The following is a 22,602-nucleotide window of genomic DNA, read 5'->3' on the forward strand; positions in this document are numbered from 1 at the left end:
TGGTCTAGAGGATTACTTTGTAGATACCTGGTGCTTTAGGTTGATGAAGTGAAAAGAAAGAGAAGACTAGATGAATAAGAGCATTGCAGGTTGCTTTGGGGATATAAAAAGAACAGGAAAACTAGATTTTTTTAAAAAAATATGGCAAAATGGTATCCCATTTCACCTTTTCTCAAGATATATAGCCCTGATCTAAAACCTCTATGCTTCATGATATAAAGTGGCTTCAACCCAACCCTTGTGGAGATGGTAGCCTTATTTGTCTGTATTGTTAATGTATTTTTGTAAATTTGAAGATCTTTCTACCCATTAATAGGCCCATGTGTCCTGCTTATGTTATATGGAAGCCTAAATTACATGAAGCCTGTGGTGGGAGGAGCTTGCTGAATGAATAGAACAGTAGAGGGTAGAGTAGAAAGTTAGGAGTAGTTAGAGCTAGAGGGTTGTGATGCCTTCTGACCCTGAAGAATTGTATATATACTCTTGAGGTTAGAATTTTGCTTTGGGGCTCACTCATGAGAAGAGTGTTTATGTGATGTAGCCTGATGAGACTCTGGGTAGCCATTAAGAAGCCCCCTGGCTTTGAAAAACCCAGATGTTGGTGCTTCTCTCTCTCTCTGATGACTATGTATGTATTGCTATGGTTAGACAGTTAAAAGCCCTGTCTGTTGATTTGTGTTAACTTCTGATTGTAATTTCCTGTTTGTGTTTTCTCTGAAGTTTGGGGTGCTGACTTTGTCCCCTGAACTAAGTGAATGATATATGTATGTTTAATTAAAGTGATATTGTAAACCCCTTTAAGTTGCTTTCCTTCAGAAAAGCAGATAAAAGAACCTGTGCTAGCAGTCCTCCTGTGTGTTGGTGGTGTTGGTCTTACACCTCCACAGCAACTGCTAGTGACATTGGTCTTACAGTGTCTTCTGATATAGTGTAACTCATGTGCATAAACTCTCTGTGAAGAGTCCCACTAGTATTCTATACATCTTCCACTAGACCTTTGACACCATGTGAATGAATGCCATTGATACACTGATATTGTTGCCCTCTTGTGCCTCATTCTCTACATGATTGACTCCCTCCCTCCCCCCGGCTTCTGATCCCAAATCTCCCGAATTAACTATTTTGCACTTCTTGCATACAACTCATTGTTGGCATTAAGCTGCATCCTACGTAGGCCCACCATATGTCCCTCTGTTACCGTTAGAGTCATCTACAACTTTGATTTTTTTCAGATTGTGGGGTTTCTTGATAGGCCTCCATGGAGTATCACCTGACATTAAAAATCTGCTTTCTAGATCACCCTGATATCATTGAAAGTACTATACTACTTACCTCATGCAACCTAGCCTGTCCTTATCTTCCTACTCAGTTTCTAGACTTGGCTCACTGTTTATCTGTGCTGCTTTTGCAGCACAAACAGCTGAACAATGGAGAAGCTATTTAAAAATTTCTGTAACAGACACTTTCCCTTTATTAATAATGGAGTCATCAACACATATGGACTCTACCATTGCAATCCCTACTGCAGCATGAGGGACCAAAATGGCCCTAGAGAAGGCAGAGATGGGAAGAGCAGCCACATTAGACAAAGATGCTCCAGTGAGGTCTATACTGGGGACAACCCAGTTCAGCTCAGTGTGTCTGAAAGGGGGAAATACTCATGGCTTAGACACTATCACAAACTTAATTCTTACTGAATAAGTCATCCAGAGAATATCAATCATTACATAACCATAGGACTACTTTTCTCTTTTTTTTAAATAACCGTTATTGTTTTTTTTTAAATTTTCATATTCCCTGCATTTCCCAATGTATTTCTTCCTCTCACTGTCCCATAAAGCCATCCCATATAAGAAAGAATTAAAAAAAGGAAGAAAACATTTTAGCAAATCCCACTAAAAAAAAAAAGCCTGACATGATATGCAGTGGTTGACATACGTGGTCCCACCGAACCCATCCCTACTCCAGAAAGAAACGACGAGAGATCCTTTCTCGTATTTCTTTTTTGGGGCCAATTATGATTACCATAATTTTGCAGCATTCTGTTTTGATGTGTTCTTCCTGCTTAAATTGTTCTAGTCACTGTATATGTTGTTGTCGTAGTTCTGTTTACTTCACTTTGCGTAATATAGAACTCTTCCCATGCTCTTCTGTATTCATCAAGGTCATCATTTCTCACAGTATAGTGACATTCTATTTTGTTCATAGATCATAAGTTGTTTATCCCTTCCCCAGTTGATGAAAACTTACTCCCCTACCCAATTTTTTGCTGTTATAAAAAGTGCTTCTCTTCTTTTATGCTTTGGTATTCTGGGGGGCTTTATGTCAGTGACCTCCTTGGGGCATATACCTAGCAGTGGAATCTGGGTCATAGGGTATGGTCATTTTGGATACTTTCTTTTTATGATTCCATTCTAGAATAGTTATACTAATTCAAAAAACAGTTCCTTAGTGTTCCAGTCTTCCTGCAAATCCTCCAACATTGATTATGCATATCTTTTTCATTTTTTCTAATCTGCTGGGAGCAAGATGAAACCTCAGAGTTATTTTGTTTTACATTTCTCTTATAATTAGTCATTCTTTCATATGGTTGTTAATGGTTTGCATTTCTTCTACTGAGAACTTTTCATATCTTTTGACCACTTACCTTTTGGGGAGTGACTTTTGGTTTCAAATATTTCTGTTAGTTGCCAGTATGTCTTGGTTACTAGATCTTTATTAGAGATATTTGGCACAAAAACTTTTTTCCCAGTTGATTAGTTCCTTCTTTTCCTAGTTGCATTAATTTTGTGCATGTAAAAACTTTTCAATTCCATATATCTATAAAATATTTATGAGAATAATATATGTATATATCAAAGAAATAAGGCTTTAAAAGTTGTAATAGCAGTTCATGTCTCTATAACCATACTGTTGATTCATTGGTGCAGAGATTAGAAAACTTGTGGTGTTTATTGTTGGCTAGTAAGGAGCAGTTGATTTAGTAAAGGGAAACACTTTCATTTAACAAGTAGCGCATCTATTGCAAGTGCTTCCACTCCCGTCATCCACCCTACTCCTAACACCATCCAGCCTCTGCTGCTGGGACTTCTTGCTCTCTCAAACCCATATTAAATGGATGCTTCCATATCAATACTCATTTACCTGAGCTCAAGATAAAAAGACACAAAAAGACAGAGTTGGCCATGTGCCACAACTCCCCTGGGTGGGTGAAAGATAGGCAGCTACACTTCCCCAACCTGGCTTTCAGAGAGGCAGCTCAAAGTAGCCCCACGTCCTTGTAGCCTAAAATGGAAGAGAGCAAATGGGGCAGGATGTCCATTTGATGCTCATTCTGTTTAGGCTCATTTGGTCTCCTTGTGATAGTTGGTTTACATCAGTTAAATTTCTATATATAAGTATTGAAATTGGAATTTATGTCTTATTCCATCCATATTCCATTTTCAGGTTCTATAACTTGTTTAAATAGGTTAATTTGGAATTGTTTTAATTGCATTTGTTTAATAAGCCTTTATTTAAGTGCCTACTATGTGCCAGGCACTATTAGTCCCTGGGGGTACAAATATGAGACAAACTCTGCCCTCAAGGAGCTTACAGTCTACTGGGGGATATAGCACGTTCACAGAAAAGTACATATAGGACATATACACAGTGAATACACAGTTTTCACGAGGGAGGATGACTAACAGTTGGGGGAATCAAAAAAGATCTTTTGAGAGGCAATATGGAGAAAACAGATGGTATGGGAAACAGCAAACAGGCTGGGTTGGCTAGGAGGTAGGGTTTGTGATACGCAGTCAGCCGGGAAAGATAGACCAGGGCTGCGTTCTGAAGGGCTTTAGGTGCCAAACAAGATTGCCCATCTTTTTATCCTTTTGTTCTTCTAGTTTTGCATTCATTTTCATCTTTGTCCTAGCAAAGATCGCTCAGCTGTTTGTACTGAGCTGATTTAGGAATGATCCCCACATCAATAACAAGTCACTCACTGTCTGTTAAGATAATCAGTGTTGTTTTTGAGGTCGTGTTCAGCGATCTCCATGTCCAGCACCTTCTGATTCTTCTTAAACGAAGTGTCCGTGTATAGGCGTGAGACACGGCTTCTGTGGCTGCGCTCTCCGTGCCTTGGATATCTCTTGACTTACGCTCCCAAGCCGTAGTTTTCTTTGTTTTCCCCATTCCCTCCTTTGCAATGAAATTATCAAACATTGGAGTAATGTGGAGGGTCTTTCTTTCCGTCTTTCTCTTCAGCAGATGGGGCATAAACTAAAATTATTTTCATGGTGGTCTTTTTGTAAATATTTATCATGAGCACCACAATGCAAGTTGACCAAATATTCCATTAAATTTTATTTCTTGGTGCATTTGAATGAATGAGCAGCCCATTTCTTTGATTTCCTTATTTGTCTCTCTAAGGGTGACCTGGGAGCCGGCCTTCTATTTAGCAGCAGCATTTTTCAGTTTTTAGGATTCATTTATAGTGAGAGAGTATATAACTCAGTTACTCTCAGATTGAAGTTTTTAACCTTTTTTTACATCATGGTCATGGGTGGTCTGGTGAGGCCTTTGGATCCTTTTCAGAATGTTTTTAAAAGCATAAAATAAAACACATAGAATTACAAAGGAAGCCAATTAGATTGAAATACAGCTATTAATTATTTAAAAAAATTAAGTTCATGGACTCCCAGTTAAGAACCCTTGCCATCTCATAATATGTCATTGGACAAAGACCTCACATTTAAAGAACCAGTGGCTTGGTTACTGTTTTTAGATGACTTAAAAACTGTGATACTAGGTATTCTCTGGTGGTCTGTCATTGCAGAAGGGGAAGGGGGCCACCAAGGAGTGAGGGCTGTTTAATATTATTCATTGTTTCAGGAGTTGCCGTGGCCAAAGAATTCTTCACCGAGTGCTCAGTCTCCTGGTGGTGAGCCTCTGGATTTAGGCTGGTTGTCAGAAAGCAGGCTTGGTCTGTTACAGAGAGGGTACTGGGAGCCTTGTCAGCACAGTAGAGTCTGCCAGGGCTTCTGCTTGCTGACTTTTGAGAATCCATAGTCAGCCTCAGGCTACAGTGAGGTGTCAGAGGAGGACTTTGGGGAGGGCCAATTTTTTTTAATTTAATTTTTTATCCTCAGCTTCAATACCAAAATAAGCATTTCCATATATATATACACAAATATATATATCACATATATAGTAACACATGAAAAGAGGATTGTACATGATTTTGATCCCTATTATGTACGTAGATTTCTTTTTAAGTATGTAATAAATCTACCATGTAACTTTCAAAGCTTGTCTAACAGTACCTTCTGGCCTTCCTTCTTTAAAGAGCTTTTCTGTCTTTCATCTGGTGACCTCCTTACAGTTCCATCCTTAAATGCCCTTGGATGACTTTGTCTAGTTGGGTCTCTTTCCTTAAATTTATTTTCTTTGCACTAACTTTCACTGTTTTGTGAAGTGACAATACTCATCATCATCTGCCATCTCTCTCTGTATGACTTTACAGATAAACATGGATTGTAACCCAATGTTGCTCTTGGCTATTATATTTCTTTTTTATAAAAAAATTATTTATTTTTAGATTTCAACATTTGCTTTCATAAGTTTTCGAGTTCCAGATTTGGGGAGGGCCAATTTTAATGGAAACTATACATTAATTTTCAGATTTAAGGGAGGTTAACCCTTGATTATTTAGGAGTAATATTTCTCAAACGGTTTTTTCTCTTCTTTCAATTTCAGCATTACTGCTTTGGGATGGCTGAGTAAAGAGAATAAAGCTTGAATGAGTCAGTTGGGTGTTGTTAGTTTCTCTATGGTAGACTCAGAATCTCACAATTGGAAGGAACCTTATCAAAAGCCATCTAGTTCAGTTTTAACAAAACAAGGTTCCAATCTAATGTACTTAATCTAACCTACTTAAGTGAACTGCTCGTTGTTTTGAGACCTTTGGTGAGCAAAGCCTACTACCCTCAGGAGCAGCCCAGGCCAAATATGGATGATGCTCATCTGGAGAAATTGTCTCCTTGTCTTATTCCAAAATCTTCTTCACTTCAGTTTCCCTCTAGCATTCCTAGCTCTTCACTTCTATGACTAAGCAGAATAAGTCCAATCAGTCTGCCAATGACAGTCCTTCAAAGTCCTAAACATGCGTTTCTTTCTCATCTCTCCCCCGTATTTTCTTTTCTAATCTAAGCATCTTCAGCTCTCTTGACGAATCCTCGTATGCTACTGCAGGCCCTCCACCATCGTGAGTACTCTCTTCTGGACACTTCCTAGGTTGTCAGTGTCTCTCCTCAAACATGGCGTTCCAAACTGCGTGCAAGGTCAAATGTGATCTGAGCAGAGCACAGTCCTGTCTCCTTCCTCCTGTTCTCCACATCTCTCCAAATGCAGCCTCAGATTGTATTAGTTCTTTAGCTACCGTAATCCAAGGTTAATTTAGTTTGATATTATAGCCCAAATCTTTTTCAGATGCTCTCTTGTCTAGTCTCACATTCCCTCTCTTATACTTGTGAAGCTGATTATTTCAAACCCAAGTAGAAGACTGTACTGTTATCACTATGATATCCATCTTCTTTGATTCCTCTATGTTCTATCCTATCAAAATTCTTTTGTATCTTGTCATATATATGTATATGTATATACACACATATCTATCTATCTGTCTGTCTGTCTGTCTATCTACCCACCCATCCATGTAAAGGTAAAGGGGCACCAGAGATGACATTCCATTCTCCAGGCTATTAAGAAAAATGAACCTTTTGGTTAAAATATAGAAAGGCTTCAGTAAAAAAATATAAAGAAGAAATTGGACCTGGAAAGGCAGAGAAACAAGACCACAGAGAAAAAGAAGAATCAGAAAACCCGGAGCTAAGTAATAAAGATAAGGTTTATCCTGAAAAGAAGAGAGAGGGACAGTCTGAGAGGGAAGCGACTGCTTGAATTCCAGGGAATGGTGATATGGAGCCATCCACACATGCTGGCCGGTGAGGGCTCAGCCAGCAGGGTCAGAGGAAGAAGTGAAGAGTCGAGGCTAGTATGTTCCTCATCAAGGCAGTTATTTCCTGAACTGACATTAATAAGAGGTGTCAGCTGTCTTTCAGGGGCATGTATGTGGGTATGTGTGACAAAGAATTTGCCATGACTCATCAGGACTGAGGACTACTTACTGCCTTTGGTGACCTGCAAAGGCCACTTATATGTAGATAGATATTGCTGTGTATAGATATGAAAATATGGATACATAAACGTCTCTCTTATATATTGTGTATTTACATGTATATGTGTGTGTATGTATGTATACACACACACACACATATGTATATAGCATTGCCTTCTAATCTAAAAAGTATCAAAAAGGAAATTACGTTTGTCTGGCATGATCTCTTTTAATGAAACCATATAGGTATTTTGTGATACTAACTTTGTCTAGATGTTTAGTAAACATTCCCTTAATAATAAATTTGAGAATATTTGGTAGAAATTCAAATTAAAGCCACTAACATGGTTCATAGGTAGGAATCTATTCTGTCTTTAAAAAATGAGACTGTATTCCCCTTTTGTCTTAGAATCCCTTGTTAGGTACATTCCAACTCTGGCCAAGCACCTGCCACTCCTATATTTTAAGCTGTTCTCTAGAGTCTAAAAAGAATTCTTAGAAACCAGCATTTTAACCAGCTGTTGTTTACTTACTACACCTTCTGAAGTTCTTGCCTTTGCTTGATAGGGGTGATGAAAATACTGTCTGTGGCCTTGACTTCTGCAGCTACTTGACCATGACTTCATATCTGAGCGGTGCTTCTAGGACCCCTTCTGGCAGCAGTGGCCTTTGTAGGGCACCAAAGGTAGCAGATAGTCCCTAGTCCTGACGAGTTGTCATCCTTAGTCCATCCTCGATATGTGTCCCTGAAAGATAGATCCCTGTTGTCTCTTCAGGAAATGACTGCCTTGATGGGGAATGTACCAGCCTCGACTCTTTGCTTCTTTTTTTGACCCTGCTGGCTGAACTCCCACCTGCTGGCATGTGCAGATGGCTCCACATCATCATTCTTTGGAGTTCAAGCAGTCACTTCCCTCTCAGACTGTCCCTCTCCCTTCTCTTCAGGATAAACCTTATCTTTATTACTTAGCTTCAGGTTTCCTAGGATTCTTCTTTTTTCTCTGTGGTCTTGTTTTTCTACCCTCCAGATTCCTTTCTGCCTTTCTAGGTCCTATTTCTTCTTTATTTTTACACTGAAGCTTTTCCATATTTTAATGAAAAGGTTTGTTTTTCTTGATAACCTACAGAATGGAATGTCATCCCTCTTCTGGAAGAGAGGACAGCGTAGACGATGAGCATGTGTAACTTATTTTGCTGTAGAAAAGCCCAATAATCTCAGACTCTTTGCAGCTCACTACAAGCTTTTCTCTGCTCTCCTTACATGCTGGAAGTTAGACTCTCCACCCTTTTGTCTTTCTTGCTAGTGGCTCTCAGGCCAACTTCCTTTTAGAATCACCGTGGCAAGTTACCTGGGATAATGTGGGAGGGGGGACATCCTTCAACTCAGGAATTTTCACTTCCCTTCCTTAGCAGCCTGACAGATAGTCTCTGCTTCCTTGTCATTTAAAGGTAAATGGCTAAGAAAAGATGAAATTAATGCCTAAAGTGAGGTCTAGAAAATTACCTCTATGTTTCTTTTGTCCCTCTTCTCCACTCCCACAGACCATAATATCTGATCACTAAGTCTAAAATTCAAGTGAAAGAAGACATAACAAAAGAGCTCCTTTAAAAGGCTGTTTCATGTGGAAGACTTTAAATCTACTATAAAGCTTTCCTAGCAGGGGAACATTGGTCTTTATTTTTAGCACATATGGTAAAAGCATACATTCTGTTCTTAATGTCAGGATTCCATATAAGGCTTTGAGAGCCGTATAGCAGTATCATTTATAATTTCAGTAATGCTGTTTGGGAGAAAAAGTAAAAAACTTCTTTCGTGACTTATGTAAATAATTCACAAATAACACTACTATTTGATTTGTATCCATAATTAGTCATTTTCATGGAGCATCTATTACTGTCTAGAAAGTTTAATATGTGGTCCTAAGTGCATTTTTCTTTTCAGTGCACACGCGTGATGTGGACCCCGCCTCTTCGTGAAAGTTTCTCATATCCATTCCTTGTACTTCAGATGTTACTTGTGACTCATATCCTCAGGTAATGCTAATTTATCCTTGATTATTTGCATTGAATAATTTAAAATTTTATATATTAAGCACGTGTAAGAAACAAATCAGATTCTTTTATCTGTATTCATTTATTTGGTAAGCATTTATTACACACCTGTTAGGCACTCTGGACATAGAAAGAAAAAAACAAAATAGTCTCTGCCCTCAAGGAGCTTACTTTCTACTGTGCTGCCATAGCATACATACAGAGAAGTCAGTCCAAACCACATAAAGGGTAATTTTGGTGGCAGAGGGGAATGGGACCAATGCCTGGGTTTCAGGAAAGACCTTATGGAGAAGGCGGCCTTTAAGGTGAGCTTGCGAGAACTGGAGATAAAAAGGAGAAAGCAACATGGCACATACACAAAAATTGACCATGTACTAGGGCATAAAAACCATCCAGTACAGAAAGGCAGGAATAGTCAATGCACCCTTCTCAGCTCATGATGCAATAAAAATTATATGTAATAAAGAGCCATGGAAAGATAGACTAAAAATTAATTGGAAACTAAATAATCTAATCCTAAAGAATGAGTGGGTCAAACAACAAAATTATAGAAACAATCAATAACTTCATTCACGAGAATGACAATAATGAGACAACATACCAAAACTTATGGGATGCGGCAGAAGCAATTCTTAGGGGAAGTTTTATATCTCTGAATGCTTGTGTGAATAAAATAGAGAAAGAGAAGATCAGTGAATTGGACATGCAACTGAAAAAACCAGAAAAAGAATAAATTGAAAATCCCCAGTTAAATACCAAATTAGAAATACTGAAAACCAAAGGAGAGATTAACAAAATTGAAATTAAGAAAACTATTAAACTAATAAATAAAACCAAGAGCTGGTTTTATGAAAAAAACAATAAAATCTATAAACCTGTGGTTAATTTGATTAAAAAAAGAAAGAAGAAAATCAAATTGCCAGTATCAGAAATGAAAAGTGTGAATTCACCTCCAGTGAAGAGGAAATTAAAATAATAATTAGGAATTATTTTGCCCAATTGTATGTCCATAAATTTGACAATCTTAGTGAAATGGATGAATAGTTACAAAAATATAAGTTGCCCAGATTAACAGAAGAGGAAATAAAATACTTAAATAACCCCATCTCAGAAAAAGAAATTGAACAAGCCATCAATGAATTCCCTAGGAAAAAAAACTCCAGAACCAGATGGATTTACAAGTGACTTTTATCAGACATTTATAGAACAATTAATTCCAATATAGACTATTTGGGGAAATTGGCGAAGGAGTCCTACCAAATGCTTTTTATGATACAAATGTGGTACCGATACCTAAGCCAGGAAGAACCAAAACAGAAAGAAAATTATAGACCAATTTCCCTAATGAATATAGATGCAAAAATTTTAAATAAAATTTTAGCAAAAAGATTGCAGCAACTCATTACAAGAATAATACACTATGACCAGGTAGGATTTATTCCAGGAATGCAGGACTGGTTCAATATTAGGAAAACTATCAGCCTAATTGATCATATCAACAACAAAACTAACAGAAACCATATGATTATCTCAATAGATGCAGAGAAAGCTTTTGACAAAATATAACACCCATTCCTATTGAAAACACTGGACAGTATGGGAATAAATGGAGCCTTCCTTAAAATGATAAGTAGCATCTACCTAAAACCATTAGCAAGCATTATATATAATGGGGATAAGCTATGTGCATTTCCAGTAAGATTGTAAGTGAAACAAGGATGTCCATTATCACCACTGTTATTCAATATGGTACTAGAAATACTAGCTTTAGCAATAAGAGGAGAAAAAGAAATTGAAGGAATTAGAACAGGCAAAAAAACCTAAGTTATCATTCTTTGCATATGATATGATGATATTCTTAGAGAATCAAGTAAAAAAACTACTTGAAATTACAAATAACTTTAGCAAAGTTGCAGGATATAAAATAAACCCACATAAATTATCTGCATTTCTTTTTATTACCAACAAAGCCCAACAGCAAGAGATAGAAAGAGAAATTCCATATTTGGGAGTTCACCTGCCAAAACAAACCCAGGGACTATATGAATACAATTACTTTTCACACAAATAAAGTCAGATCTAAATAATTGGAAAAACATCAGTTGCTCATGGGTAGGCCAAGCTAATATAATAAAAATGACAATGCTACCTAAATTAATTTACTTATTCAGTGCCATACCAATCAAACTACCAAAAATTATTTTATAAAGCTAGAAAAAATAATATCAAGATTCATCTGGAAGAACAAAAGGTCCAGAATATCAAGGAAATTAATGAAAAGAAATGCTAGGGAAGGTGGCCTAACCATCTTAAATTGTATTATAAAGCAGCTGTCTTCAAAACCACTTGGTACTGTCTAAGAAATAGAGGGGTAGATGAGTGGAATAGGTTAGGTACACAAGACACTGTTGTCAATGATTATAGCAACTACTGTTTAATAAACCCAAAGACCCCAGCTTCTGGGATAAGAACTCACTGTTTGACAAAAAACTGGAAAATAAGTATGCAGAAACTGGGCATAGACCAACGTCTGACACCGTATACCAGAATAAAGTCCAAATAGGTACACGATCTAGGTATTTAAAGGCTGATATTATAAACAAATTAGAGGAGCAAGGAATAGCTTATCTGTGAGATTTATGGAGAATGGATAAATTTATGACCAAACAAGAGATAGAAAACACTATGAAATGCAAAATGGATAATTTTGATTACATTAAATTGAAAAGTTTTTGCACAAGCAAAGCCAGTGCAACCAAGATCAGGAGGGAAGCAGAAAGCTGGGAAAGAATTTTTACAACTAGTGTCTCTGATAAAGGCCTCATTTCTAAAACATATAGAGAATTAAGTCAGATTTATAAGAATACAAGTCATTCCCCAATTGTTAAATGGTCAAAGATACGAACAGACAGCTTTCAGAGGAAGAAATTAAAGCTAGCTATAGTTATGTAAAAAAATGCTCCAAATTGCTATTGATTAGAAGGATGCAAATCAAAACAACTCTGAGGTACTGCATCACACCTATCAGATTGGCTAACATGACAAAATAGGACAATGATAAATGTTGGAGAAGATGTGGGAAAATTGGAATACTAATTCATAGTTAGTAGAGCTGTGAGTTGATCCAACCATTCTGGAGAGCAATTTGGAGCTATGCCCAAAGGGCTATAAAATTGTGCATACCCTTTGGCCCAGCAATCCACTTCTAGGGCTGTATCCCAAAGAGAGCATAAAAATGGGAAATGGTCCCACATGTGCAAAAATATTTATAGCAGCTGTTTTTGTGATGGACAAGAACTGGAAATCTAGAGGATTCCCGTCAATTGGGGAATGGCTGAACAAGTTGTGGTATATGAATGTAATGGAATACTACTGTGCTATAAGAAATGATGAGCAGGCAGACTTCAGAAAAACCTGGAAAGACGTATATGAACTGATGCTGAGTGAAGTGAGCAGAACCAGGAGAACACTATACACAGTAACAACCACACTGTGTGAGGACTGATTTTGATAGATTTAGCCTTTCTTAGCAATGCAAGGGCCTAAAACAATTCCAAAGGACTCATGATGGAAAATGTCATCCACATCCAGAGAAAGAAGCAGACTCTTTTCTCTTTTGTTTTATTTTCTTTCTCATGGTCTCTCCCATTCATTGTAATTCTTCTATGCAACATGACTAATGTGAGAATGTATTTAATAGGAATGTATGTGTAGTGCCCATATCAGATTGCATGCCATCTGTGAGAAGAGAGGGGGAGAGCATTTAAAACTTATGGAAGTAAATGTTGAAAACTGAAAATAAATAAATTTTAAAAAAAAGAAAAGGAGAAAGCATTACAAGCAAGGGGGATGCCATAGCATGTAATTGGGGAGTAGGATTTGTATGTGGGGAACAGCAGCTTGGCCATTCTGAAACATAAAGGTGAGCTAGAGCCAGGTTATGAGGGACTTCAAAAGTAAGAGAGAGGAATGTGTGGTTTTATCCTAAAAGCAGTAGGTTTATCCTAAAAGCATGGGCTAAAAAAAGCCCATGTCCAAGAAGCTTCCTGAGGGACAGAGGGAGATGGTCAGGCTTGTGGATTAAGAATATCTCTTTGGCAGTTGTGTACAGGATATGTTCACAAAGGGAAATCTGGCTACAGGAAGACCAGTTTTTAAAGCTATTTATTTTTTAATTGAATTGTATAGTTCAGATGGGAGGTAATGATGGCCTAAATAAGGGTATTGACTTTGGGAAGAAGGTAGATATAAATATGTGGAAGTTGAATTGGCAAGGTCTGGCAATTGAATGGATGTGGGCCATGAAGGAGAGAGTAGTATCTTTGGGCCTCTTGGTGATTGGAAGGATTGTTCTAGACCTTGAGTAAAGTTGGAGAATTGAAAAGAGGGTTGGATTTAGAGAGAAAAATAATGAGTTTCATTTTGTTTGTGTTGAGTTTGATGTGCCTGTAGTCATCTTGGAAGAGATATCAAACAGGTGATTGGTGACATGGAACTTGATCTCAGGAGAATGATGAGGTCTGGATAGATAGGTAGATTTGTGAATCATGTGCTTAAAGACGATCATTAAACCCATGCTAGCTCCGTTCTACCTCTGATGAGTTCTCCCCAAGGCCTCCAATTTGGGGAGGGGCCAAGGCTGACCGACCTTCATTCCCTTCTAGTCTGTGTTTCCAACTTTCCAGACTTTGCCACCATGCCTCAACTGTAGTTTTCTCCTAGAAGCTTTCTTTGTTGCCTGTGACCTTCTCCCAGAACATCCCTCAGTGCTGGCTCCCTTATTCCATTTGTGAGTTCCTCCTAGGATGTTTAGTGGTGTCAGTCAACTAGAGTAGAATTGCCTTGATGCAAAGAGAATTCAACTAAGATGTATGTCGATATCCTCTTGATGAGTTGGAGATTATGACTGATCCAGGCACTGGAAACATTGAGAACAGAGGGAGAACGTCTAGGGGGTCGTTAGATCATCACCAAAATCAGGATTGGGTGATAAACTCAGATTGCATGAACCTCCAGGGAAGAGAGGTTGATGGCAATAGTAAGATTATGGAAATGGTGATGGGGAGTAAGGGTATTCTGGCTCATTTACTGCAGGTGAGTTGGGAAGTTTGAGAGAAAATGTACCCAGTACTGGCAGCGTCAGTCAGGGATGCAGTGTTGTCAAGAAGGAGCCCATGTCCATGAGTTTCAGAAGATGGAAGGACCAAAAGAGGACGTGTATAAGGTGAGGAAGTTGGTTAATTATGGTGTAGATGTAGCAGAGAGCATGGTGGCAGCAGCTGGTACATCTGGAGTGAGGTGGCAGTGGGGATAGGATTGAGGTAGAAGGGAGTGAGGAATAGACAGCCAGAGTTTCATCTTCAGCAATTGTGGGTTCACCATCATAGGGATGCAGAAGGTCGAGGAAGTGGAAGTAACTAACCCTTGGGGAGCACTTTCTGCTAATCTGTTTCCTGAGTGTACCGTGTGTCTCCTCCTGTGCCTGGTCACTTGATCCTTGGAACTCCTGTCTCTGTCATTGGGTTTGGCTTTGACTATGTACTCCCTCACATTGTTTCTTTGTTTAGGTGTACACGTCTAGCCTCTTCATCCATGTTGCAATTGAGGGTGGAAACTGAGTCTTATACACTCTTTTTGTTGGTTGACAGTTTTTTTGGATAATTTACAGCAAAGTGTTGCCTTAAGGGCTCTCTTCCAACAAGATATCTACTTTCCCACTTTCTACAGGAAGCCTTTCCCAGTCCCTCTTAATTCTATGGCCATCCCTCTCTTGATTATTTCTAATTTATCCTGTACATAGCTTGTTTGTATACAACGTCTCCTGCATTAGATTGAGGGCAGAGGCTCTCTTTTTTGCCTTCCTTTGTCTCTTCAGCACTTGACATAGTGCCTGGCACATAGTAAGTGCTTAATAAATATTTATTGATTGATAGACATCTGTACATCAAAATCACTCAAGATTTCTTAATAAATAATGAATGAATTAATTTATTAAATGCTTATTAAATGTCAAATATTATGTTAAACACAGGAGATACAAATGGAAAAAGTAAAAGAGTCTCTACTTTCAGGGAGCTCACACTTTTCCTTAGGGGAGAACAAGACCTATATGAAAATTCATGTGCAGGTGGATGGCAAGGCCAATTCTACACGCACAGGTCTGATAGCAGGGCCTGGAGAGAAAAAATGGGCTAGATTGCTTTTAAGAGCTTGCAAAGTTCCTTTAATGATGCAGACTTCTCCCTGAAATACAGAGCTATCTTTTAAATACTGGTATTCTACTCATGTTATCATGTGGTTAGGAGACACGGAACAAAGCAATCCCTGGAGAACTGAAAATTAAATCTCACAAGGAACAATGGAAAGGCCTGTGTTAAATGTGAGCTGGTTGTAATATACGGTTAATGAGGAATATTAAAAAGTAAGAGTAAAGGATATAATCAGGAAAATGTATACTAGGATAAGAAGATGGGCTGGTTATGTTGTAAGAATTAGGGATAAGAGGTGAACTGCGTGAGTGTTCCACTAGTCTCTTCTCAATGTCAGGAGAAAGTAAGGAAGTCCTCCAGCATGTTGGGCAGATCCCCTTTGGGGAACTTATCAGGGGACAGGTGTCCATACGATGGGCAGTCATGGGTAAGTTGTAACACTGGAGGAAGTATCCAAATCTATTTGAATATTTGAGATAATAAATCAGTAAAATATCAAATAATTCATTTCTATTTCTCCTTCTTAAAACAGTCCAAGTTATTTTATTATGTTAGTGGAAATGATAATTGGGGCCGGGAGTCAGAAAGACTCTCATTCCTTGAGATCAAGTCTGGCCTCAGACACTTACTAGCTGTGTGACCCTGGGCAAGTCATTTAACCCTGTTTACTTCAGTTTCCTCATCTGTAAAATGAGCTGGAGAAGAAAGTGGCAAACCACGCCAGTATCTCTGCCAAGAAAAGCCCAGATGGAGTCACAAAGAGTCAGAAACGACTGAAATGACCAAACAACAAAGGTGTCAAAGTGGATAGAGGGCTGGGCCTGGAGCCAGGAAGACCTGAGTTCAAATCTGGCCTCATACATTTACTAGCTGTGTGACCCTGGGCAAGTCACTTCACCCTCTTTGCCTCAGTTTCCATAGCTGTAAAATGAGCTGGAGAAGGAAATGGCCAACCACGCCAGGATCTTTGCCAAGAAGATCTCAAACGGGGTCATAGAGAGTTGGAGACAACTGAAATGACCAAACACCAACAACAGCAAAGTTCATAATCACACTTAGATCCCATTAATGCATCCAGTTTAAAATGTGGCTGGATAAAGGTGTTTTTGGCTTTTTGGTTTTTGTTTTGTTGGGTTTTTGGAGGGGTGAGGGAGTTGATTCTCCTTCGCAATAGTCTGGATCAGTGTGTTTTATAATTTTGTAATTAAACTTATATTCACTTTATCTTTTCTAGGGCTACGAATGTTTATAGAGGAAGCTTGATTGCACTCTGCATTTCAAATATCTTTTTCATGCTTCCTTGGCAGTTTGCTCAGTTTGTCCTTCTCACTCAGGTATGCAGATTAAAAAAAACAGTCAAAAATTGTCTACATTTGTTTAGGGTTGGTTTTATCATCTTAGTTATAAATTACATAAATTTTTATGATTCTAGATGCTAAAAAATGTCAGACCATACTTTGAAACTCTGATGGTAAATAATTCATCATTTTTTGGACAAGATGCTTTCTAAGGCTTCCGCCTGTTTTAAGTCTGAGCTAGTGTGGGTCATCTTCCATCATTCACAATCCCTCCCCAGCTTCTCATCCTTGCCCTTCCCTTGGTCTTCCATAGAAGACATGCCTAACAGGCAGGTTCCTTTTAAGGTTTTGAGGATAGCAATGTGGGATTTTTGCTTTCTGTCTAGTCATAGTTTCTAGTTCTTACTACACTTGGCTTACTTCCTTTTCTGATCAGAATTGTCTCATCCTGGGGGATCATCCTTGGGGATATTCTGCAGCCATCCTAGATCTGGCCCCTATCTTCCTGTTGTGATTAGATTCACTTTGACCCCTCTGAGATCATAGTGTTGCATGACTGGCTGCTGTAGAGCAGGACTGGAAGAGTGGCCTTCATCACATGCATTTTTTAAGAGTAAGCAGTTGGGAATTGTTGAGAGCTTTACACAGTTTCCCATATGGCCGCACAGCCATCCACATGTTCTGTTCAACTGGGGGCCTGCCACATTTGGTCCAGATCCAGCATTCATAGACTTACCATTTCACTGCATTTCAATGTCTCACCTAATCTTTTTTTTAATCCATTAGCTTTTTTCAGGGCTGACTAATTGCTTTCATTTTACCATGGATTTTATTGATGCGATTTTGTAGAGGCCAGTTCATTTAACAAAATATCAGTATGTGGTATGGATCTAGGAAATGTTTTGGGGATAAATACTACCTATTTATAAGTGCTCTCGCCTAGCTAATGCTTCCCCCAGAGGCCAGTGGGCTCCCTCGCTTAGGCAGCGTGGTTTATATTGGGCAGAGAATATGTGGTTTGAAGTCAGTGGCCCTGGGGCCGGATTCAAACACTTCTTATCACTGTTCCCCTGACCAGGCTGTTGACCCTTTTGGAACTTCAGCTTCTTCTCATGTCAAATGGGGATCACTTCTTTAATTTACCACCTGATATACTAGACAGTTTGCTGATTAGATCCTCCACCAGTCTGTCATTTAATCTCACCAGGGTTCTTGCCACACCAAGGCCATCATTCTCCCTCTGTGTGGTGAATCTGCTGTCCCACTTTCCACAGTAGCTTCTCCCTCAGCCTCTCACCCTCCTCCTTCCTCCAGTCATCTCTGCTCAGGACCTTGCCTCATGCCTCCGTGCAAAGACGAGACCATCTATTGTGTGTCTGTCTTCCCTCTTCCTCAGCTCGTGTCACGTCTTCTCCCACTGTCTCTTTCACTCCAGCCTTGGGTGACCCTTCTCCTCACCACAGATAACCCCTCTATATGCATCCTCGATTCCATCCCATCTTTATCAACAGATACCTTTGTTATGATCCTTGTTCTCTTATCTTCAGTCTCTCCCTCCTCCAAACATGCCCATGCCCCCTTTTTCCTTTAAAAACATCCTCATTGGATCTGACCACCTCTGTGGGCTCCTGTGTTACAGCTCTCCTTCCCTTCTTCACTGAATTCCTCCAGAAATCTGTCCAGACTCCTTGCCTCTCCTTCTGTCCCCTTACTTCTTAACTCTGTATTTTGGCCTCAAACCTCATTACTCAACTGAAACTTCTCGCTCCAGAGTTACCAGTGATATCTTCATTGCCAAATGTCATTGCCACTTCTAAGGCCTCATCCTTCTTGACCTTTCTGCAGTGTTGGACACTGTTGATCCTCTCCTCTTTGAGGTTTGTGTGACATTGCTCTCTCCTGGTTCTCCTTTTGCCTGTCTTTGCTGGTTCTTCATGTCCTACCCAATTCCCCCTAGGCACTGTCCTCTGTCCTCTTCTCTTTTCCATTTTTACTGGGGCTGCTTAATGCTTTTTGTCTAATGGACTCCTTTGGCAATCTGACTGGGGCCATGGACTTCTTCTCAGAATAAGACTTTTAAATGCACAAAATACATAGGATTACCAAGGAAACCAAAGACTAGTGAAAATAAGGATTAAATGTTTTTTTTTCCCTAATTCCAAATTCCTAGACTCATTGGGGTCTGTGGACTCCAGGTTAAGAAATCCTGCTCTGTCTCACTTGCCAATCTCATCAGGCACCCTGGATTTAATTATCATCTCTGTGTAAGTGATTGCCAGACCTTTATATTTACCCACCATCTCTCCTGCGTTCCAATTGCAGACTGCCAACTACCTTTTTGGACATCTTGAACTAGATGTCTCACGGGCATCTCAAATTCAGCTTACCTCAAACCAAATGCATTATCTTTTCCCTCAGACTCTCCCCTCCTCCAAACAGTCTTATTACTCTTGGGGTCACCAGCATTCTCAAGGGCCCCAAAACTCACATCCATGCTATATCATGCTTGAGCCTCCACTCTCACTCATCCTGCATATCCATTCAGTTCCTAGATCTTGTAATTTCTGTCTTATAATATATGGCCCCTTCTTTTCACTCACAGCCACCACCCTTCTCGGTCTGTTGCAATAGACTTTTCAGTAGTCAGTTATTGATAAATACTTATTAAGTGCCTGCTGTGTTAAGGGCTGGGAATCCAAATACAAAAAGGAAGAAAGTCCTTTCCCCTTCAGGGAGCTTACACTCTAATGAGGGAAGACAACAAACAGAAGAAAACTGAAAAGATGGACCTGGCATGGTGGAGAATTCAGCAAGTTCCATGTGAGGGCAGTGATGGGGAAGGAGATGTCTTTTCATTGGTCTCTCCACTTTCCGTTTGTCCCCTCTCCAAACTAACTTCCATTCATCTGTGAGAGGGGTTTTCCTAAAGCCTGGGTACGACTATGTCACCTGTCAAGTCCTTCGATGGGTGCTGACTTTCGTCCTGCCTCTGGTCTTCCTTCTGTGACTCTGGAAGAGGGCATGAGACTGAGGACTTCACTTCTGTCCCTCACTCCGTGATGTCATTGGACAGATGTCAGCCAAGCCCCTTAAAGGAACCTGGCCCCTTCCTGCCTTTTCATTCTGCTTCATCTCGGGGCATTGGCCCACGTGCCGTTCCTCCATCTCCTATCTCTGGGGCCTCACCAGTTTCTGTAATGCTCTCCTTCCCCACCTCCCCCTTGTTGTTTCCCTGCTTTCCTTCAAGACTCAGCTTCATTCCCATGTGGGAGGCTTTTCCCAGGTCTTCTAGCTGTTGGTGCCTTCCCTCTAATATGAAAACTTCCAGCTACTCTGTGTGTGTCTAGTGTGTTCATGCCTGGTTTCATCTTTAGAGAATGAGTTCCTTGAGGGTAGGGCTACATGTATACATTTATATACATTCACGCACACACATTAGATAGATGGATGGATGGATGGATGGATGGATGGATGTGGGGGGTGGGGCTTATTTTGTTTTTTGGGGGGGGGTTTGTTTGCTTTGTGTCTCCTGCACTTAGTGTACTCCTTGGTACGTAGTAAAGACTTAATAGATTTTTGTTAATCGATAATCTTGCTGGCTTAGTACTGGGATTACAAAGATAAAAATGACGTGGCCCCGCCCTAGAGGAGTTTACTAAGTGGGACGAAGCATATACACAGGAAGATCTGCAAGGTAGAGTGTGGTGAGAGTGAAGGACGGAGCTGGGAAAGGCATTCGGTGGAAGGCCTGAGATAGCTGAGCTCAGGGAAGCCATCTAGGAGGAGGGGGCCTCACTGAGCCTTAAAGGAGGGCTTTCATAGGAAAATACGCCTTCCCCCTTCTCTCTGCCTGTCAGAGACACCTTGCTAGGTCATTGTGAGTGTGAGGGGAGGTAACGTATTTAACATGGCTTGTGCCACAGAGCTTTGTAGTAAATAGAAGTATCTTCCAACATTGTAAAGCTAAATTTCCCTTCAATTTGCTTTGCTTTTGAAACATTTAACAATAACTACATAAGGTGGGGTTATTAAACATGACAGTTTTCATTTCCTTTCCTTTTTTCAGTTTTTTAAACCTTTAAATACAAAATAGTTTTATAAATGCTAACATGCTTAGAAATATTTCAGCATGTTACATTTTCTGTTTTAAATCAGTGGTAACCTCCTTTGTGGAAGAAATATACTTTAAAAATTATGTCCACAATTTTGCTTTTAACCATTGAAATATATTTCTTTTTAATTTCAGATAGCATCATTATTTGCTGTATATGTCGTCGGTTACATTGATTTATATAAGTTAAAGAAGATCATTTACATCCACATGGTAAGGTATACTTTCTTTTGAAAAATGAAATGATTCTAGTGCTAATGCAAACTTGTAAGATTCAGGCTTAATTGTCTTTTTACATATTTCAGCAAGCCATGCGTGAAATTATTCTTTACAGAATTATTGTATAACATGCACAGTTTTTATTTCAAAGCAGTGTTGTATTAGGTGGCTGCTCTTTTAAAGAGACCAACCAAAGGAACTTACTACATTGGGTACATTACATAACTCTGATTTATTCATTGCTTTATACAATCTCAGTAGATGTAGTGTTAATTAAGGAGAGGAGGGAAATGGAAAACTATTGCCTATACATTTTTAAAAAACATGAAGTCAAATGGGGTTGAGTCTTCTCTCCGACATGTGTCTCTGCTCACCTTCTCTTGTTTTCACAATCTCCATCTTGCTCACTTCCCACGTGACTGGGGAATTTTTTCTGGAAGATCTAAGGGCTCTGTTAAATATGTTGTTGTTCTCTTAATCAGCTCTCCTTTAGCTTTTCCATGGACTCTCAGCGAAGGTTAAATTCATACCAAATATAAGCTAAAATCAGAAATGAGGCCAGGTGCTGAATGATATTCCTCGAATGCAATAGATTCTCAAACACAGGCAAAAAGAATATAAGCATCTGTGATCGAGTCCATTAGTTTTCTCTCTTTTTTTCATCTTCTGCACTTATTTCGTGGAGTTCCCTGGAAGGTGCTCATCCATTACTTACTTTCCTTGTTTATGTCCTGGGTATTTTGGTTATTGGGGAAATTCATTAGACTAAACTATTCTATAATTTAAAATTAGCATAAAGTTGAATTAAAAATAGGGTTTACATATCTATGTATAGATACATACACACATGGTATCTGATCTTAGATTTTAACTATTATTTCTGACCCAAAATATTGCTGTCCTTGCAGATTTATCTGATATGACTCATAAATTTAGTTAATGAAAAATTATTTTGAGATTATTGCTTCTGTTTTATGTATATTAACTCTGCTTCCTTCCACTTTTCCAGATCTCTCTTGCACTTTGTTTTGTTTTGATGTTTGGAAACTCAATGTTACTGACTTCTTATTATGCCTCCTCTTTGGTGATTATCTGGGTAAGTGTTGCTTAGGCGCATGATGGTTTTTGTCTCGCCCAGAAGTGCAATTACTGAGTTTCATCACTAACTTAACGCCATATGATCATTCATTCTTACTAACAAAGCAAGGGATTCCTTGGCCAAGAGTTTACCTTGTGTTATTTTTGTTATGCCCAGGCTTGTCACTTCATCAGTGTTTGATGATTTGATACATGGGCATCTTAATTGTAGCTTAAGGTCTTTTTTTTTACTTTTAAATAATATTTTATTTTTCCCTAATTACATGTAAAAACAATTTTTCACATTTTTTTTAAGTTTTGAGTTCCAAATTTTATCCTTCCTTTCCTTCCCTCCCAACTCCCTGAGACGGTAAGTAATCTGATATGGGTTATACGTGTACAATCATGTAAAACGTTTCCATGTTAGTCATTTTGTACAAGAAAACTTAAGTAAATAAAGAAAGAAAATGAAGAATA

At 39.0% G+C, this 22,602-nt stretch overlaps 1 protein-coding gene across 1 annotated transcript in view; it reads left to right on the forward strand.

Annotated features, from left to right (window-relative positions):
• DPY19L1 (dpy-19 like C-mannosyltransferase 1) overlaps positions 1–22,602 on the forward strand; it is a 122,498-nt gene that overhangs the window by 64,699 nt on the left and 35,197 nt on the right. Inside the window, exons 8-11 of the mRNA XM_036738268.1 lie at positions 9,102–9,193; positions 16,655–16,754; positions 20,965–21,042; positions 22,058–22,144. Of these exons, the coding sequence (XP_036594163.1) occupies positions 9,102–9,193; positions 16,655–16,754; positions 20,965–21,042; positions 22,058–22,144 (357 nt within the window). The remainder of the gene's footprint in view (positions 1–9,101; positions 9,194–16,654; positions 16,755–20,964; positions 21,043–22,057; positions 22,145–22,602) is intronic.

This window comes from Trichosurus vulpecula, chromosome 9 (genome assembly GCF_011100635.1).
Source record: "Trichosurus vulpecula isolate mTriVul1 chromosome 9, mTriVul1.pri, whole genome shotgun sequence".
Classification (NCBI taxonomy): Eukaryota; Metazoa; Chordata; class Mammalia; order Diprotodontia; family Phalangeridae; genus Trichosurus; species Trichosurus vulpecula.